This window comes from Desmodus rotundus, chromosome 1, assembly GCF_022682495.2.
Source record: "Desmodus rotundus isolate HL8 chromosome 1, HLdesRot8A.1, whole genome shotgun sequence".
Taxonomy (NCBI): Eukaryota; Metazoa; Chordata; class Mammalia; order Chiroptera; family Phyllostomidae; genus Desmodus; species Desmodus rotundus.
Window position 1 is genome coordinate 150,330,458 of NC_071387.1, and position 20,414 is coordinate 150,350,871.

Sequence of the window (20,414 nt, forward strand, 5' to 3'; positions counted from 1 at the left end):
ATGGCAGGCACTCACACTGATCTGGGATTGAGGTGATGGAAGTCTGAACCGAAGTCCTGGTGGGACAGAAACAGACCTGTGTCTGGAATCATGTGGCTTTGTGCCTGAGTAGATGTGGGAGGTGAGGGAAAAGGATGAAGTCTGATTTGGAGAGTAGTGGTGGTACCATTCATCTCAGTAGTCATGGAAACCTTGGATTTTCTCCTTGCTTTTATCCTTTTAGGATTAAAAGAAAGCCCTCAATGCACGAATGGATGGTATCATCTGGCAGAAGCCCAAGTCAAAATGCATAGACCTAAGGAATCTGTTCTTTCATGCAATCAAGGTATTCCTGACATCTTTAAGTGTGGCCAATCCTGTTTCTTTTCAGCTTAAAGGAGAAAGATAATGGTTTAAAAAAAAAACAGATACATCTTAAAGACTGCTATTTTTTGTATTTGAACTTGCCAACTAATTTAAATTTCATTGAGATTAAAAAATGCTAAGTCTCTATGCATGTGTACTAGTGTATTTATTGTTTAACTGACAATGAATATTTATCGAAGGTTTTTGACTCTTGGAATTTTGACGGTAAGAATTGGCTTGCATAGTGGTACACTGTCTTTGTAACAAGGAAGTTGCTGGTATGTCCTAGCGCCTCCCCTAGTTCTTGATTCCTCTGATGTAGATACGGAAAGGCGTCTGAGAGCCTATTTGAATGGCGTGGGATAGCCACAAGAAGAGATTCACTGCTCTGATACAGCTGGTGGCCTAGCCTCTGTAGTTGAGAAATGGGTCACCCTGGTCCGTTCTAATGCAGCTTCTTTCCCTTCCAGTATCCTTAGTTTGTTGTTTGTTACAGATACATTGGCTAAGGATAACCTTTGTAATGCAGCAGATAGGGATAGCAGTTGTATTTCAGGATGTTCAGTTTTATTATGTTATAAGAAGATAAAGATTTTAAATTGAGAACTGTTCTGTTTCAAATTCAGATTTTTCCATAAAGAGTTCAGGGAAGCATTCATACTTGGCTTTGAATTTTCTTCATGTATATTTTTGACAATTTATTCATATAATTTAATATATATCTCCCTTAAAAAGGAAAAAAATGAAGTGGTATGGTTGTCTTCATTCAGATGTCCTTAATTTTGTCAGCTCTGAAGAAGATAGATAAGCTTGGTGCGTCTGGAGGCAGCCTTCATCAGAAGAATCTTTGTCTTCGTTTGAAAGCAGAGGCTTTGATTAAACTCTCCGATAATGAATCCTCAGAGGAAGCAATTTGTACTCTTGATCAGGTAGTCTTGTCATTGAATTTCCCCCTTTAACTTAATTAGTTTCCAATCAACCAGGCATCAACCACTTTTTCCTTAACACAAATGTTTTCTTACATGGATTTTGTGTTAGAGGTATGAATTCACCGCATCTGTACTTTTGTGAATCATTCACACAAATAGAAGCTTCTTGGTTAAGTACTTACAGTACTCACTTCATATGATGCAATTTCTTTCTTTAGCTCTTGCTCTTATTCTCTTTTCTTTTCTCTCTCTTAGGGTACTACTTGATTATTACTAATTTGGGATTCTAAATTTTTTCTTACGGAAAATATTTTATTGGTTATTGACAGGAATAACTAAGGACACTGGTAGCTCCATGGTAGAGAATGTTATTTGTTTTATTCAATAAAACACACAGAGGAAGATTGATATTTAAGAATGAAACGGATTTCTTAATGTTTTTGTTCCAAGCAATTTGAAATGCCCTAGCAAAAAAACTTAACTGGTAAATCATTAATTATAACAACATAGTACCTTTAAAGATTTTTGTCACATGAAAGGATTTTTTATCTAAAATTAAAATTATATTACTCAGTATATTGCAAGGTTTTGACTTTAAAGGTCATTTTTTATATATTTCAGAAGGCTTTTGCATTTCATATTATTTCTTTGAAATGAGAAGAATTGTCAGCAACCTTCAGGAACTCATATCTTGTTTTATTTTCTACTTTCCTTCTCACCAATAATGTGTTTTGTGTGAATGTTCTGTAGAGGTTTTTCCAATACTTTTTTTTTTTAAAGAAGAAAACAAAAGTTCTTTGGGGAATTGGCCAAGTCCAGGTCTGAGATAGAAAATGTACAGGGTGAACCCAGAACATCTTATAGTGCTAGAAAGCAAGGAAACTATAAAAGAACCCCAGCTTTGTGTCAGGGGCTCAGGAATCGGCATGGATTCATTGCCAATGGCTGAAGAGCAGACAGTTTTGAGTACCAATTATTGCAGTGGATTGAAAGACATCAAATGTGTTTAAATCCATGTGTTCATTATACAAAAAATCAACAAAACATCCTCAATAAAGTAAAAGCTTTGAAGGATGCTAAGCAACCAAGTGAAAAGAATTAAGGTATTTTCTCTTTTTTCTGTCTGACTTTTTCTGAATGACTATTCCTAAAACTCTTCCTGCTTTTTCTGTATGACTTTTCCTAAGAATAATCAATAGATAATGAGAGGAGGGGAAATTTCTCTTGGCTTAGGGTTCCACAAATGAATGATAGAATGAGAAAAATAATCACCATTTTTTCCAATTTGTACTGAATGAATAGATGTAGGCATTGATTATCAATGGCTGCTTAGCATCACGAAAAGAAAGACAACTAGACATAACCAAGTGCAAGTACACATGAGGTATTCTTGCCCAAACATCAAACCTGGATTATGTTCTAGATCCAATTTACAGAAGATACAGAGGCCAAGGAACATGTCCATACCATGACAGTACATTCAGCAAAATGAGATTACGAGAAACTGAAAAATGGCCCATATTCTTCAACAGTTAAACTGTAATGGGGGAAAAAAAGAGACAGAAGGGAAAACTAGAGATTAAGAGACTTAATAGACCTATTAGTGACTTTGAATTTATGTACCTTACTTAGATTTTGATTAAAATAAATTATTCAAATATATTATGAAACAACTGAGACTTTAAACACTAATTATTTAATGATGTTGATGATGTATTGGTTTTGTTTAGGTGTTAATAATGGTAGTATGATTATGTTATTTAAACAGGAACTTAATTTTTAGATATAGATGCTGAAGTATCAGATAAAAAGTTACAAAATATGTGGGATGATCTAAGCAGGGGCATAGTAAAATGGGTGGAGCTATCGAGAAGAAAAGATTGGCTTTGAGTTAATTTTGAAGCTGGATGATGAGTACATGTGGTTGGTTCTATTATACTGTTCTCTAATTTTTTTATGTGGTTGAAATTTCTCCTAATAAAAAGGTAACAGAGAATGAAAGTGGGAATAGTGATAGAAATCAGGACCTCTGTGTCTTTATTCTGTGCTCGTTGTGTGGTTATTCTTTAATTAAAGTCAGCATTGCTGCATTGTATTGAAGGATATTTATAGCAATTCTTTCCCATTGCTTTCAAGATTTCTGATGCAAATAACATCCCAGGACTTCTGGTTCTTAAAAGCTTGGCCTATCTGAACAAAGGCGCATTAGATGAAGCTTCAAAGGTTGGTTTTTTCCATTCAAAATGAAGTCTTTTTTTTTAATGTGATTTTTATTTGGGTATGGAATTGACAGCTATCTACATTATAGGTTATGGAAGATGTTCTCTCTTCTTACCCTGACCTAGCTGAAGCTCATGCTCTGGAGGGTTTTATTCATTTTACCAAAAAGGACTATCTACAAGCAGAAAAATGGTAAGGATATATAAATTGCTCATAGAAGCAAGTCATATCTTAGTTTATTAAATTTTTCAGAAATTCAAAATAAATGGACTTATAAAGATCCAGTTTTGTATAAATTTGATCTATGTAAGCTTTATTATGTAAGTATTTAAGTATTTATGTAAGTATTTTTAAGAAATGTATTTAGCAGCTCTGGCCAGTGTGGCTCAGTTGGTTGGAGGGTCGTCCTGTAACCGAAAGGTTGCAGGTTCGATTCCTGGTCGGGGAACAGACCTAGGTTCTGGGTTCAGTCCCTGGCCCAGATGCCTACTATCCCTGGTCCAAGAGCTTACAGGAGGCAACCAACTGATGTTCCTCTCTCACCTTGATGTTTCTTGCTCTCCCTTCCTCTCTCTCTAAAAGGGATGAAAAAGTGTCCTCTGTTGAGGATAAAAGAGGTTTTTTTAATAAAAAAAGAAGTGTATTTAGCATGTAACACAGTAACTATAAAAAATTTCCAGTATGGATATGAAATATGATTAGCCGATTATAATGTTCAAACAATGTTTGGTGTGAACACTTAGCACATTGGTAGAGCTAAAGGCCATTGTGCTTCTTAAAGATACTGTTACAGAAAAACAAATTGTTTTTTTCCTCATTGTTATCTGAATCCTAAAGTAATGACTTGTTTCAAATTCAGCATCCTTGAATTACTCAAACTTTGTTTCAGCTGAGTGTCTGCTATATCATATATATTTCAATATTCCTTTTTACTTCCCCTTGGTGACTTAGTTTTCAGAGAGCTCTTGAGAAAGATGCTGAAGTTGCTGAATATCATTACCAACTTGGGTTAATATATTGGTTCATGGGCGAAGAAACAAGAAAAGATAAAACAAAGGCCCTTACCCACTTTTTAAAGGTAAAATAAGTGCTACTATTCAACTTTTTGTTGAAATGGATTCATTATAAAACCATAAATTATAATTATATAAGTTAGGTACTTTAAAAATTACTACTGAACTGTTTTTCGTGTTTCACATCTCACACATAAGGTTTGTGAGAATGTTATGTGGGTTTTCAAGGAGAAAATTAAACCATAAAAGTGTAAAAGCTACTTATTTAAGAATCACATGTTATAGAAAATGAGACATGATTATATCTGAAAAACAATGTTGTTTTTAGAAAATTTCCACTCTTGTTTTATGGGCACATGAGCCTTATGTAATTTTAGATGTTTAACTTTTTGTTGTTGGGATGTTTAACATCTAGAAGTGTTTCTTATCTTGAATAATAAAAGCAGAGTAATGTAACAATTCAAATATCACATGTCTTCAAATATCACTATCACATGTCAGAAATTTAAAGCATGCCTATTATTCTTGTTTTTTTAACTGTGATGTTTCTGTTTTTGGTCTCTTAATGAAGATAACATTTTCACACTTATAAGCAGTGACAGCTGGCTTTTATGTTGTTTTAAATCTTACATTAAAGAATGTTTTGGCATATTTTTATATATTTAATAAAACTGTTTCTTTTTTAAAAAAATCTATATATTTATCTTTTGTGTTTTATTTTGAAGGCTGCCAAATTGGATACATACATGGGCAAAGTTTTCTGCTACTTGGGTCATTATTACAGAGATGTAGTAGGAGATAAAAACAGAGCCCGTGGATGCTACAGGAAAGCTTTTGAATTAGATGACACCGATGCTGAATCTGGAGCTGCAGCTGTTGATTTAAGTGTGGAGCTTGAAGAGATGGTGTGTCTAATAACTTAAACATTTTTGTCTTGTTTTTATGTGAAATGTAGAAGTAGACATATTTTAGTATATATACTTGAAAGTTATCATTACTTTTATATTTATAGTTGCAATAGAAATATTTTTTGTCACTGTTTATACATTTTTTCTTTGGCAGACATTAAAATTCTCATCATTTATTGTTGAAACTATAGGTCAGTATATGCCAGTGTAAGTTTAAAAAATTGGAAGTGGTAAATGAAAATACAAGGCCTGTCCAGAAGGTATCCAGCCATGTAATATGAGAAATAGAGACATTTATTGAAGAAAATACAAGATACAGGAAACATTGTACGTAGGACAATGACACCTCAGTCCCCTTCAAAGTGTAGGCACCTTAGGACCTCACACAGTTCTCCCAATCACCATTAGCTGCCCCGCTGTATTTTCCTGAATCTCACTGATGGTCTAAAATCTCTTCCCTTTCAAAGGTGATTTTAGCTTTGGGAAAAACCAGAAGTCACAGGGTGCCAAATCTGGGCTGTAGGGGGGCTGAGATACCTGGGCGATTTGATGTTTCACCAAAAAACTCTGCACAAGATATGATGCATGAGCAGGTGCATTGTCCTGATGAAGCGGCCAATCATCAGTTGCCCATAGATGGGGCTTTCTGAATCATCCCAATAGTTTCCGTGGAGGAATGTTCAAGCTTAACTCAAAATTCCTTGCTCTACTTGCTCAGTCATTTTGAATGCAATGGCCACACAGTACACATGCTCATTTTAATGATGTCTACTGCCCCCACTGATTAGTACAGTGAAGTCGTCATTGTTCACACATGCACATTCCAGTCCACTCTCCTTGGCTGTCAGATTACATTGCAAACCTTTCTCTTTATGTTAACAATGGCTGGACTTTTTTCCGGACAGACCTCATGTATTTGCCTACTTTACATAAGTGTTCTGAATTTTATGATATTTGACATCTCTAATATTATTCCTTTCTTATTAGGAAACTGCCTTAGCTATCCTAACAACAGTAACTCAAAGGGCGAGTGCTGGAACTGCAAAATGGGCCTGGCTTAGACGAGGCCTGTACTATTTGAAAGCTGGTCAACATTCTCAAGCAGTGGCTGAGTAAGGCACCTAATTATTTTTAAATTCTGTCTGACAGCCTATTGGTTTCTTAATTTAAACTCCATTTGTACCCAAAATGAACTTTACAGGTTGCCTCATACCACGTTGTATCTTGAGGGAAGAAATAACAATAATTATTTAAGGTTGGTTGGTTCTTATTACCTGCAAAGCACTGGAATTGCAAAAGTGGATTAAATGATGTCCTGTAGTTAAGGAGAGAGCAAGTCTGGTGAAGTCTTAATAGTATTATACATACAGTAGGTTCTAGATAGAAATTTAAGGAATGATAAAAGCCTAGGTTAATATCTTTGTTCTCCCATTGAACAATATGTTGTTTTTGGGCAGGGGATACATTTGGCAGCTTGAAGGGCATTTGGAGTAGCTCAATTTTAGTCATTTGGTTTGAGCTTCACTTGAGGGTAAATAAAATATATTTGCATCATGATAAAGTTGTTTTTCCCTGGCCAGAGTGGCTTAGTTGATTGGGCATCATCCTGCAGACTGAAAGGTTGCGGGTTGGATTCCAAGTCAGAGCACATGCCTGGGTTGTGGGTTTAGTCTCCAGTTGGGGCACGTGTGAGAGACAAATGATTTTTCTCTCTCACATTGATGATGTCTCTCTCCCTGTCTTTCTCCCTCTTTTCCCCTCTCTCTAAAAATAAATCAAAAAATAATATTTTTAAAAAATATAAAATTGTTTCTGATTTATCTTAATACCTAGAATACAGGCATTTAAAATTTTTTTTCTGGAGATGGAATTTAATCAGAAATTTAAAGCATGCCTATTATTATTGTTTTTTTTAACTGTGATGTTTCTGTTTTGGTGTGAGTTTATAAACTGTGATGAGGCATACTGGTAGGATAGGAAAGTAAACTTTTTCCAGACAGTCAAGGAAAGGAATTCTGGTCAGCACTTTTTTCAGAAAAGTTATTTTGTTCTTATTCATTCCAAATTTGTAATAAAATTTCTTAATATTAAAAGTATTCAACTTATAAAAGGAACAGATATACCTGCTTTAAATTACACTTTTATATATAGAAGGAAGCAATGTTATGTGTGATTCAGTTGAATTATTTATTTTATATTTTCCTTTCAGATGTGGAAGTAGTTCTATTGCTTTTCATCCTCTTATTTTCTTGAAATTTTAGCTTACAGGCAGCAATAAGGGCAGACCCAAAGGATTTCAATTGTTGGGAGTCATTAGGAGAGGCCTACTTAAGCAGAGGTGGCTATACAACGGCATTGAAATCCTTCACAAAAGCCAGTGAGCTGAACCCAGAATCCACATACAGTGTGTTTAAGGTTGCAGCAATACAGCAAATCCTAGGCAAATATAAGGAGGCTATAGCTCAATACCAGCTGATCATTAAAAAGAAAGAAGATTATGTGCCTGCTTTGAAAGGTAATTTTTTAAAATAATAGTTCCTTTGACTTTTATGATACTAAAGTACAAAATTCTTGAGTGAACTTCCTAAATGCATTGAACAACTTGATAAAAGGACTTCTTTAGTCAGTGGCATCCAGTGTGAACCTCTGACGGTATAGCTTGTTGTATAGATTTGAATATAGAAACATCAAATCTGGATTCATAACAGTCAGTAAAGAGTAATATAATAGAGATTTAACTTTTAGACAAATATCATCATAGATAATGGATCTGAAATAGATTTCTAAAACATGAGTTTTGTTTTCTGGAAAGCAGCTTTAATATAAATTTATTGGAAGTTTATTCTAAGTATTGTTTACATGTTTTAACAACTGCCACCTTACCTGATTTCAGGCCTGGGGGAATGCCATCTCATGATGGCAAAAGCAGCTCTAGTCGATTATCTTGATGGGAAAGCTGTAGACTACATAGAAAAAGCACTGGGATATTTTACTCAGTGAGTATTATTCTTATTATTTACTGTGTTTATTTTCTTAGTATAATAATAAAGCCAAATTTAGAATAAATTCTATTTAGAATAAAAACATTCTATGTTAATTTTGTTAGTTATAGCATTCATCATTCAGAATATCAAGCATAAAGAATTACAAACCAATTAATTCTAGAACATATTTTAATGCATACACTAGTAATTTTGCAGTGGGGATAGGTACAATTTCTTGTTCTTAAGTGCGTGACATGCTGGACGCATAGGGAAGGGTGGGAAGGAAGAAGCCATCTGCTAGTGGAGCAGCGTAGGTGTTCTTTCAGGAGGCCCAGAAATGTGAATATCTAGAACTGGAATGATTGGAAAACAGGAGCTGCAGGTGCACAATGTGCTTTACATCAGTGGTAAGGGCTTATTTTAAGCTTACTGGTAGCGCCAAAGGTAAAGGGAAAGAAATAATCTGATTTCTCCTGCAGAGAATCTGTGTAGGAAAAAACAGTGATGTCCAATACAAGAAAGGAATCAGAAAAATTTGAGTAAATCTGGTACTTTATAGGACTGTAAATTCATTAGCTAGGTAAACATGTTATTTGTAGTAGATGGCTTTAAAAAAATCCACACGTAAGACATACATTTGAGTGTTTTTTGCTCTTAAACATCACTCTGTGCTTCCCTTCTTTTCTTTTCCTACTTGCCTTCTTTTCTGTTCCCTCTTGATTTGGTTGTTCTAGGATTGCTTTGCTTCGAATATGAACCAAGTAAGAAATGAAAACCTTAGCCTTTTTTCTCCCACTGATTTTTACTGCTATTTCTCAACTCTCACATAATATAGCTCTTTCTGAAGACAGAGGTATTGTGAAGAAGGCATATTTTGTTGGAACTGTATTTAAGAGTAAATGTGAACCTTTGAGTGATGAAATTTGAGCTAAAAATACTGCCTTTGTTAGCTTGGGAAATTTTGTTCTGGAAAGCATGTAACACAACCAATTACAAGGAGGTATATAAAATTTTGAAGTGATAATCCCAAAATTTATATTTACTTCTCTAATTAAAAGTTCATACTACCACAGTACTTACATAAGTGGGTAGGAGTTATTTCACTTCACATATATTTTTTTATTGAAATGAAAAGGAAATGAGTGTATAGACACTTAAAATTGCTTGTTTCTCTCCTTTTATGTCTTTTATTTTTTCATGCTGTCCATTTTAGAAATTATGCTAAGGTATTTAGGCAAAAGCACTAGAAATACATTGTCCTTTCTCCTGGTCCTCACAAGGGGTTTTCAGTGATAACTGTAATAATTAGTCTTCCTTCCCTTGAAGATATTGGAAAATGAGTTTTGGCTGGACTCCATGAGTAGAAAAGGCAATGAAACATGTTCCATCTGCTTGTCCATCTGCCAGTAACATAGCTGTTTGTGATAGCTGATTATCAAGATTTGGCTTCAATGAAATTGCTGTGTTTTATTTATAAGATCTCCAAAAGTCTATACTTTTTGGATATAATTTAAAAGAATCCCTCTCTTTTATTTCAGGGCTCTGCAGCATCGAGCTGATGTGTCTTGCCTTTGGAAGCTGGTTGGGGATGCTTGTACTAGTTTGTATGCTGTCTCACCATCTAAAGTGAATGTTCACGTTATAGGAGTCCTTCTAGGTCAGAAAGAAGGAAAACAAGAATTAAAGAAAAATGAGCTCCTCCATCTTGGAGGAAGGTAATTTACATTACCATTTACAACTTACATCTTCCATTCTCTGGAAGATTGCCAGAGAATGACATTCAAATTAGATCAGGATGTTATAACAAAACATAATGTTTACTCTTGTATTTCCATAGGTGTTATGGGCGTGCATTAAAACTGATGTCTACATCTAATACATGGTGTGATCTTGGGATTAACTATTATCGCCAAGCACAACATCTAGCAGAAACAGGCAGCAATGTGAATGATCTTAAAGAACTGTTGGAGAAATCATTACATGTATGGTTCTGAGAAACTTTTTTATAAATTTAGAAAAAAAAAACTAAGTAGTTTTCTGAAAGATGTTTTTGATAATGTAAATACTCTGGTGATTTCACATAAACCACATTTATCTTGATAGAAATGTTGACATTCGAAGGATTAAAAATTAATCTAATTTTACTTTTTTTCAGTGTCTAAAAAAGGCAGTGAGACTCAACAGTAATAATCACTTATACTGGAATGCTCTTGGTGTGGTTTCGTGTTACAGTGGTAAGAATTGTGTATCACCTCAATAATTTTAGAATATTGTCTATTTCAGGTAATAAAGCTCAGTTTCATCAAATTCTGTATCTTTCAATATTTTCAGGTATTGGAAATTATGCCCTTGCTCAGCACTGTTTCATCAAATCAATCCAATCAGAGCAAGTTGTGAGTGTTCTATGTGTCTGTCTATGAAAAAAACTTCAAAATCTAGTGTTAATAATTTTCTGACACTTCCATGTAGACAAGGGAACTAATTTTTATACATATATATGTTTTTCAGAATGCTGTTGCATGGACCAACTTGGGAGTGTTATACCTTGCAAATGAAAAGATTGAGGTAAATGTGTTTGTTTTGTCATATTAAAAGTAAAGAACATTTTCTATGTATGATCTCTTCATAATAGCTCACCTTCTTGTGGAGAAATACTATTTACATTTTTATATATCTAGTATGCTCACTAATGAATGTGTAAGATTTATTTTCCTTTGCACACTGCTCAAGAAATTTATGGTTTTATAATTATTTTTCATGTAGAGATTAAAACAACTCTAGTATGAACTGTTTGGATGTTTTTCTTTGTATCTGTACACATGTAAGATGAGTCCCATGTAGGTGTTTTGGAGGGTAGGGTGATGGAATATGGGAAAGAATTAGCACTGTCTGTCAATTTATTTAACATTTGCTTGGGTGATTTAGATTTGACTTTAGCAGATAGTAACCCCTTTGTGATCCACATGTAATTTGTCGTACTCAAGCAGTTGTACATTAGAGAACTGTGTATGTGTTTGTAGATCATGGTTAGAAGCTTCTGCAAATCTACAGATAACATATCTGTGTTGTTTTATGTTTTCAGCCATTATATTGAATATCACCCTTTTTAAAATGTATTTTATTGATTATGCTATTACAGTTGTCGCAATTTTTCCCCTTTTGACCACCTCTGCCTGTATCCCCCTTCCCTCCAGCAATCACCCCTGCTAGTCACTTCCGTGGGTCATGCATAAGTTCTTTGGCTTCTCCATTTCCTATACCATTCTTAACCTCCCCTATTTCTTACCTTCCCATTATGTTTCTTAATTCCTGGACCTTTTCCCCATTCTTCCTCTTCCCCCTCCCAGCTGATAACCCTCCAAATAATCTCCATGTCTATGATTCTGTTCCTGTTCTAGTCATTTGCTTAGTTTGTTTTTGTTTTTTAGATCCAGTTGTTGGTAGTTGTGAGTTTGTTGCCCTTTTAATGTTCGTAGTTTTGATCTTTTTCTTTAAATGAGTCCCTTTTACACTTCATTTAATAATGGCTTGGCGATGATGAACTCCTTTATCTTGACCTTGTCTGGGAAGCACTTTATCTGCCCTTCAATTCTAAATGATAGCTTTGCTGGATAGAGTAATCTAGGTTACTCTAGATTACTTGCTTTTCATCAGTTTGACTACTTCTTGCCAGCCCCTTCTTGCCTGCAAAGTTTCTTTTGAGAAATCAGCTGACAGTCTTATGGGCACTCCTTTGTAGGTAACTCTCTGCCTTTCTCTTGCTGCTTTTAAGATTCTCTCTTTATCTTTAATCTTTGGCATTTTAATTATGATGTGTATTGCTATGGTCTTCTTTGGGTCCAACTGTTTGGGACTCTCTGTGCTTCCTGGACTTGTATGTCTATTTCCTTCACCAAATTAGGGAAGTTCTTCATTATTTTTTCAAATAAGTTTTCAATTTGTTGCTCTTCCTCTTCCTTCTGGCACCCCTATGATTCAGATGCTGCCACTTTTAGAGATGTCCCAGAGTCTTCTTATGTGCTCCTCATGTTTTTTGAATTCTTGTTTCTTCATTCTGTTCTGGTTGAATGTTTATTTCCTCCTCATGTTCCAAATCGTTGATTTGAATCACAGCTTCCTCCCTGTCACTGTTGGAACCCTGGCTTGTGCGATCTGGCCTGGAGCTGGGTTTGCTCACTCCCAAGGTAAAACCCCCCAATTTTTATTCACCACACATGAATGTGGGACCACTCATTCTGCCATTGCCGCTCTGTGCCACACTGTGTCCTCTCCGTCCCGACTGCCCATCTCTGCCCCTCCTACCCATCTGGATAAATTTGGATTCTTTAAATCCTTGGTTGTGAGACTTCCATACAGTTCGATTTTCTGGCAGTCTGGGTGTTTTTTGTTTTGAAGTTAGTTGTGATTCTTCCTGTGGTTGTACTAGGAGCCAAAGCAAGTCTACCTATGCCTCCATCTTGAACAGAAGTTCCTGAATATCATCTTTTTAAAATAGAGTTAGTAATATTCTTAGGACTATATTAAATCACAGCAGAGATTGCTTTAGAATATTATAAATAGAACAAAGGAAAATAATGTGGATCTTAAAATATGTGAAAATATTTTTTAAAAATTTATACAAAATGCCCTGACCAGCATGGCTTAGTTAGTTGGTCATCATCCCACAAAGTGAAAGGTCACCAGTTCAATCCCCAGTCATGGCACATACTTGGGTTGCCGGTTCAATCCCTGGTCAGGGTGTATATGAGAAGCAGCCGATTGACATTTCTCTCTCACATCTTTGTTTTTCTCCCTCTCTCTCTCCTTCCCTTTCCCTCTCTGTAAAATTAAGTATTTAAAATTTTAAAAATAATTTATACAAATCCCAGTCTTAGTTAATAAACCATAAATATGGTTTTATGATAACATTACACAGTTGTGCATTAGCTTAACTTTTTAGAGGAAAAGTAAGACTGTTCCCTGCCACACTTAAAGAAGATTATTGCCCTTTTGCTGGGTCCAGAACCCCTAACCTGTAGAGAAATCTGTTGTAACTGGGAGTGTTCTGATGGAACACTGTTTGAAACATTGCTGATTGTGCATAAACAGTTTGAGGCTCATATATGTTTATGTTGATAAGTCTGGCTTTTCTTACTCTCTTATGGTTTTAACAAACAATTTAATATTAAATTTATAAAATGACCTAATGTATTATTTTTTTGCTTTTCTTTCCTAGCAAGCTCATGAAGCTTTCAAAATGGCTCAATCCCTTGATCCATCTTACTTAATGTGCTGGATTGGACAAGTAAGATATATAACATTTTAGTTATTAATAATTCTGTTGATATAAATAACCTATTAATATAAAGTGGTATAAATACCCTATTAATACAAATAACAATGATAATTATAATCACAGGTAACATCTGAAGGCTTACTTTTTGCCAGTCACTGTGCGAGGCTCTTTGTACACATTATTTCAGTTAATCTTTCATCGGTGCGTTGAGTTGATGGTAGCTGTTAAACTTCTCGTAGATGTGGAAATTGAAGCTCAGAGATCCTAACTAGGAATCATGCCCAAGGTCATGCAGCTTGCAATGATTAAACTTTGACTTGGAGGCGCTTTGAACCTCGTCAGTCTGGCATTATCATGCTTACAAATAAACCAAGAGCTCTCTTACTACGCATTTCCCCCCCCCCCCCATGAACATTTATAAAGATCATTTTGATTGTATTTTCTCAAAATCTTCATAATTTGGTTGGGTACTTGTTTATATAAATCTCCCCCCTACCATCCATCCCCCTGAATTTAGATTTTTCTATTGCCAAATAAGAATCAGGGTACTTGGTTAATAATCTTGAGTCTATCACTGGCTAATTTTTTTAACCTTAATAAACCTGCTGGATTTCATTCAATGTTTTCACCTGAAAAAGAAGGGGATTGGAAAGAGTAACCTCTAAGTCCTGTGTATCTGGAAAATTGTTCTGAATTACTAAGTGGTTGATTTATTTTGGTTCGGAGAATAGTAGAAGCATCACCCATATCAGAAAATCATAAATCTGGGTTTTGATATTCTTCATTGTACTTTTGACTCCATGGTCTAATTCTCGTTAATTGGTGAAGCAAACAGAATTAAGGCTAACTTCCTGTTCCCATTAACTGTGGTAGCATTTGGGAGCAATGTCATTACTATACTAAGCTCTGTGTAAGTTACTGGACTCGGGGCTCAAGAATTTGCATTTCTAACTGTCCTAAGGGATGGTGCTGCTGCTGGTCCAAGGACGTCACTTGAGTAGCACTGTTTAGGTCCACATCTTAGATGCTATCAGAAAAAATACATATATGTTTTTTATTTTTCAAATATTTTAGTTCTTAAAAATAGTTTATTTCAGGAAATAACTGGTAGGTTTAATTTAAATGGTAGCAATAGAAGTGAGACTTCTAAAATTTCTTAATTATATTAATAATATATGATAACTAAAACCCTGATTTCTTATAAAAGATAGATGAGGTTGAAAGTAATTTTAATTTATTAATAGTCTGTAAAGTCAATAGCATAGGTGTAATATTTAAAATTCTGAAGCAGTTTTAAAAAATAAACATGTTGTGACTTCACCTGTGTCTGTGGAAACTAGGAGTGAGGACCTCCTTTTAAAAAAGCTACCCAGGTGAATCTCAGGTGATCCTGTGATAAGAATCCTGTTCTGGACAAATACTAGTATGAATAATCAAGGCTGAGAGGTAGGGGAGAAAGTTGCAGATGGAAGTTTGAAAGCATTTTTCAGCTTAAGGGCCTATTTAGTAAGTTGTTCTTGTTCTCTGAGCCATGTGACTGGTGGCCAGGACTGAAGTTGAAGTTAACTTTGCTCTTCCACTCACCTACCAATGTGAACACAGCTCATAAACCTTTGTTTTTTCCAGTTTCATTGTGATGATAATAGTGATGATTACTTCTCTTAAACACATGAAGAAACTCTTTTTTTTTTCTTTTAGGCTCTAATTGCAGAGACAGTTGGAAGTTATGACACCATGGATCTTTTCAGGCATACTACAGAACTCAGCATGCACGTAAGAATTTGACCATTCTTCTCAGGGATTCATTAATGAGTAAAGTATTAAACCTTTTTGAGAAAATGGATACTTAGTGGTATCAGATGTTAACGACAACATTTGTCTCTACTCTTTATTCTTTCCTAGAAGCAGAGAAGCTGTCTTTAATTAAAGAAGTTCTTGTCTTTATCTGTCATCTTTCAAGCTCTGATGAACACATGCCATTGGGGTTTAGCAGATGCAGTGGTAGTCATGTAGACTAGAAACACAGAGAGACTCTAGACCACACATACATAAGATACGGACTAGACTTGGTTGACACTTCTAGCTGATTTATGAAAGTGTTTTAGAATTCTTTTGATTGGTAATTATTACTTTGACCTATGGGAATGGTGCTGAGAAGAAGCAGACTCACCCATCAGGCGGGGCTCTGTTTTCTGCACTTAATTTATCCCGTTTGATTCTCTTACTTAGAGTTGAAGCAAGTGGCTTGAATATGGTCTTAGCTGTGTTTTATCATAGCGACCCTGTAAAGACACTTAACATTTGACTTAAAGGAGACTAAAATGGGACGTTTTCTGTATTGAAGTGTATTGTTTTGTTTCTTAATTTTTATTCACTTATTTATTACCGTATGTCTGTTTGCTAACTTTGGCTTTTTTCAAGACTGAGGGAGCAATAGGTTATGCATACTGGGTCTGTACAACATTGCAAGACAAAAGCAACAGAGAAACCGAGCTGTACCGGTACAACATCCTTCAGATGAATGCTGTGCCGGCAGCACAAGTTGTTTTGAGTAAATACGTAGGTAAGGCACCTGTTATATGATGCAAGATGTTTTAATAGCTGTTGAAATAATTTAATGAATTTTAAAAATTAGTTAATTTCAGATTAAATATTGGCTTTTCTCTCCCCATTGGCCAGTCTACTTTTTGAACTTTATTTTAGTGAGGACTTTTGAAGGTTGATGAAATGTTACCGAATGAGTCAAGATGAAAGTGACTTCCGTGCTGTAGTGGAAAGCATTTGGAGCCCAAACGGCCGGAGCTGCTGCTGCTCTGGCTGTCCCATTTACTGTTCCTACAGCCTTAGGCCAACTGTTTTACTTCCCTGAGCCTCTGTGAACTTTGGAAAGTAGAGGTTATAATACCTAGGTTGTAGAGATTTGAGAATTAAATAAGATAATATACTTTAAGTTCCAAACCCAATGCCTTTAATCTCCCACTTTAATACCAGATTTTTCTTTAAGATACTGGAAAAATATATTTAGGCTTAGGAAAAGGGCAGAATGCTGGAGTTTTATTAACCATCTATTATAATAATTTCCTTAATATAACTACTATTGAGTTCGAATCTCTGCTCCATCATTTAGTAGCTGTGATAACACCTTAGGCATACTACCAAATTGAATTTTAGTTTTCCTGCCTATAACAAAATAATGAAAATGTTGATTGCTTAGGATTTAAATAAGATTTATACAAAATGTTCAGAGTACCTGACATACTGTATATGCTCAAGAAATGTTAGTTTTACTAGCAATTTTTTATCTTTTGAAAAAATTATAATAAAAGAAGCAAGGAGTTTAAGTAGGAATGTTGGCAGTTGACTAATAAAAAGAATGAGATAAATTGTGAAAAGCAGAAGAGAAAATGCCTCATCATAGGTATTGAAAGGATTGTAATACTCTCCCTGCACCGAGCCTGGGCCACTCGAGTGGATCGCACTTTACAAATCGGCCCTGTGGAGCATCGCATGCTAACAGTATGCCAAAACGAATGACTTGTGAATGCCTGGCACCTCTGACAAAGTGTGTGATCGGAAGTTTTATTGATAGGTAGTATAGAATGAGTAACATTTAGAAAGGATTTATATATAAAGAGGTAAACTGTAGCTTTCTGCAAAGTTCAGATACTTAGAACAATGAACAAATGATTTCCTGTCGGTTCATTTAGTTGCATTTTTAACGCTGCAGTGGAGTCATAAAGATAACGTACTCATTTAATAAATTCATCTACATGTGCTTAGCCAAAAGTAAATAAGTAAATTAGGAGAGAAACGAGGGGAGAATACAGGGAGAGTACCGTGTCTGCATCAGTCCTGCTGACCACCTCCAGGTGCTCGTGGATGGAGGGCAGGGGTCTCCTCTCACTCAGTGTGACTGAGCCTTAGTGACCCTCTGCTTGTGCGGTAACTCGAGGGTTTTTCAAGAATGACTCTGTATGATTTGTACCTTATGCTTTGATGTTAGAACCTAACCATCAGCTACGATATGATTATACTCTCTTTTGTTAAACCATTGAAGAGATTTGAAGGCTTGCTTCCCAGCACAACTTTAATTAGATCAGATGTGTTTCCGTTTTATACAGCATCAGAGTATGATGTCTTTTGACATTAAAATTTCAAAACACTGCATTGGCAGTAACAAAATCATACTCTGTTTCTAGTGTACAATACTGAGTTAATTTTTTTTTTTAAATGACATAGAAATTGAAACACAACCATCAAGAAAAATTGTTGCTAAAATTAATCACAGGAAGGTTTAAGTGATTAGCCAAAGAACTGAATTTTTATGAATTCAGTCAAGAGTTTTAACATGAGGCACATTTTCAAATTATTATACCATTAGGAATAAAAATGTTTTAACTTTAAAACATTGCGTAGATGATAAGTATAAATATTATTCAGTAATTTAGAAGAATTATAAAATGATTACTGGTATTTTATAGTCAAGATAATCAGACTTCTTAACAATGTCAGTGCTCTCAGAAGATAATCTGGTATTTAAAATATTGAATAAGTTGAAAATAAAACTAATATTTTGTAAACACAACCATTATGTACATGTAAAGAAAAGGTATTTTTGGATTTCCAGAAAGAATTCAGAATTATGTTCCAGCTTTCACAATGCTGGGTTATTTAAATGAGCATCTTCAGCTGAGAAAGGAAGCAGCAGATGCCTACCACAGGTAACTCTGGACGTGCTGGGGATGTCATCCCCAGTTGTCCTTTTTAAATTTAGTCTCATTCTCATGAATAAGGTGTACTGAGTAAATGTTCTGATTTTTCCCCCTAGTCTTTCATAATCTATTATTATTATATCTTAGAAGGTGAAAATATGCAGTCCAAATTCTCATCTGTATTTTGGCTTTTATTGCTTAACTCGAGAGAGAGGGAATAAAAAACAAAAACCAAACAACTCCTCTCCTTTAGACTTTGTCTAGCTTTATTAAATATTAATAATGTATTTATTCAGAGAAGAAATCAGAACATTATATATCTGTTTGAATCATTGGAGTCTACTATATGTGTATCCACTCAAAAAATACTTGTTGAACTGCTGTGTGTCCAGCAGTGTCCTGGGCACTGGCAGTTTAGCAGAGGGTTAAAACAGACACAGGCCCCTTTCTCCTGGAGCTCATGTTCTGGTTGGGGGAGACACATGATAAGTTAATAGACATCTGTGATGGGGTTCATTGTGAAGAAAGAAAATCAAAGTAAAGGACCTGCAACTACAGAGCAGGCAGTGAATTTGAGGTTGGTTTACTAAGGAGACAGTGTGGCCTGGCCTGAACCAAGTGAAGCCATCAGCTATTCCGTGGTCGGCACTAGAACGTTCTAGGCAGAGGGACCAGCAAGAGCAGGAGCTGCGATAGCATGTCAAAGACACAAGGACAATGTGCTCAAGTGGAAGGACCAGTCAGGAGAATGGTAGGACAGGGAATCAACTTGAAGGTGTGTTCTCTGCAAACTAATTGATTCACGAATAAGAAGATGACTATTGATCTTCTGAGGACCAGAGGAAAAGTTGAAAGACCTGATTGCCTAACTGCTGGGGTACATCCTTGCCCTCAGTCTAAATAAATCATTTTTAGAAGAGGCCTTGTTAAATAAAAAAATGAATAATTGAGGTGTCCTAAATACTTTGCCACTTTTTAATGAATCTCTGTAGTTCAAAGGCGTAATCACTAGATGGTACTGGAGGCTGTATAATGAAGTTCTTATTTTTTCAGGTGTGTGTGGAGAGAAGCGTATGAAAAACCACAATTCTATTTCTTTCATCCTCACAGTAAACTTACTAGTAAACAAACTATATAAACATGATAGAATATAACAGCAGGCAGGGTTTTCAAACAGAAAACTAGACAGCTTTAGGCTGCTCACTTTTGGGGGGTACATTTTATAACTGCACATGTTGTGAATCTGACACTGGTTTTACCTTCAGCCTAAAATGGCAGCTCCGTGGTCACTTGGATACACATCTCTCTTTCTTTTTTTAAATTTGTAAATTTTATATTTTGTTGTTCTATTATAGTTCCAAGTTTTTCCCTCATTCCTCTCCCCTACCCCGCCCACCCCTGCCACTCCTACAGTCAGTCCCCACCCTGTTGTCCAAGTCCATGGATCCTTGATACATGGTCCTTGACTAGACCCTTCCCCTCCTTTCCCCTGTTATCCCTCTCCCTCCTAAACGAGCAGACAGATCTCAAGTGTGACAAATAATTTCACTTAGGAGGTTCACTTTACTAAAGTAATTTTCCTGACATTCTAAAATCCTAAGTATTAAGTATTTTTTTGTGGTGCCAATTTAATAAAAATTTAAACAAGTGTATAGGACTTAGTAGCATCAAATGAAAGCAAAAATCTGTACATTAAGTTAATGGAAAATGGTAAAATAATGCTACTGCATAAAGATAATTTAAAATACCTTGTCTTTTTTTTTTAAGGGCAATTTTGTTGTTACAGAATGCAGAAGACCAAGTTACTTACAATGATACAATTAGAAATTATGGCAGGTTGTTATGGTAAGCGTGTTTTTCCCATTAATTCTGTGACCATACTAGATTTTTCTGGTGAAAGCTATGGGACTGGAGAGGTGGTGACCACTTTCTAGAGTAGTGGGCTGGTGACATTCCTGCAAGATGCATAATTCCCACAGTCTCAGGCAGTGCTAACAGTTGCCTGTGTCTGTAACAACACCTAACTCC

At 35.4% G+C, this 20,414-nt stretch overlaps 1 protein-coding gene across 7 annotated transcripts in view; it reads left to right on the forward strand.

The window, feature by feature from the left end:
• SKIC3 (SKI3 subunit of superkiller complex) overlaps window positions 1–20,414 on the forward strand; it is a 126,175-nt gene that overhangs the window by 74,316 nt on the left and 31,445 nt on the right. For all 7 annotated transcript variants that reach the window (XM_045197929.3, XM_024563644.3, XM_024563646.4 and 4 more), the window contains 19 exons: window positions 224–325; window positions 1,135–1,274; window positions 3,411–3,497; window positions 3,583–3,686; window positions 4,446–4,572; window positions 5,233–5,412; window positions 6,403–6,527; window positions 7,677–7,930; window positions 8,309–8,411; window positions 9,938–10,114; window positions 10,237–10,381; window positions 10,555–10,633; window positions 10,731–10,792; window positions 10,908–10,964; window positions 13,615–13,683; window positions 15,373–15,447; window positions 16,096–16,237; window positions 18,302–18,395; window positions 20,154–20,231. In XM_045197929.3, the coding sequence (XP_045053864.2) occupies window positions 224–325; window positions 1,135–1,274; window positions 3,411–3,497; window positions 3,583–3,686; window positions 4,446–4,572; window positions 5,233–5,412; window positions 6,403–6,527; window positions 7,677–7,930; window positions 8,309–8,411; window positions 9,938–10,114; window positions 10,237–10,381; window positions 10,555–10,633; window positions 10,731–10,792; window positions 10,908–10,964; window positions 13,615–13,683; window positions 15,373–15,447; window positions 16,096–16,237; window positions 18,302–18,395; window positions 20,154–20,231 (2,200 nt within the window). The remainder of the gene's footprint in view (window positions 1–223; window positions 326–1,134; window positions 1,275–3,410; window positions 3,498–3,582; window positions 3,687–4,445; window positions 4,573–5,232; window positions 5,413–6,402; window positions 6,528–7,676; window positions 7,931–8,308; window positions 8,412–9,937; window positions 10,115–10,236; window positions 10,382–10,554; window positions 10,634–10,730; window positions 10,793–10,907; window positions 10,965–13,614; window positions 13,684–15,372; window positions 15,448–16,095; window positions 16,238–18,301; window positions 18,396–20,153; window positions 20,232–20,414) is intronic.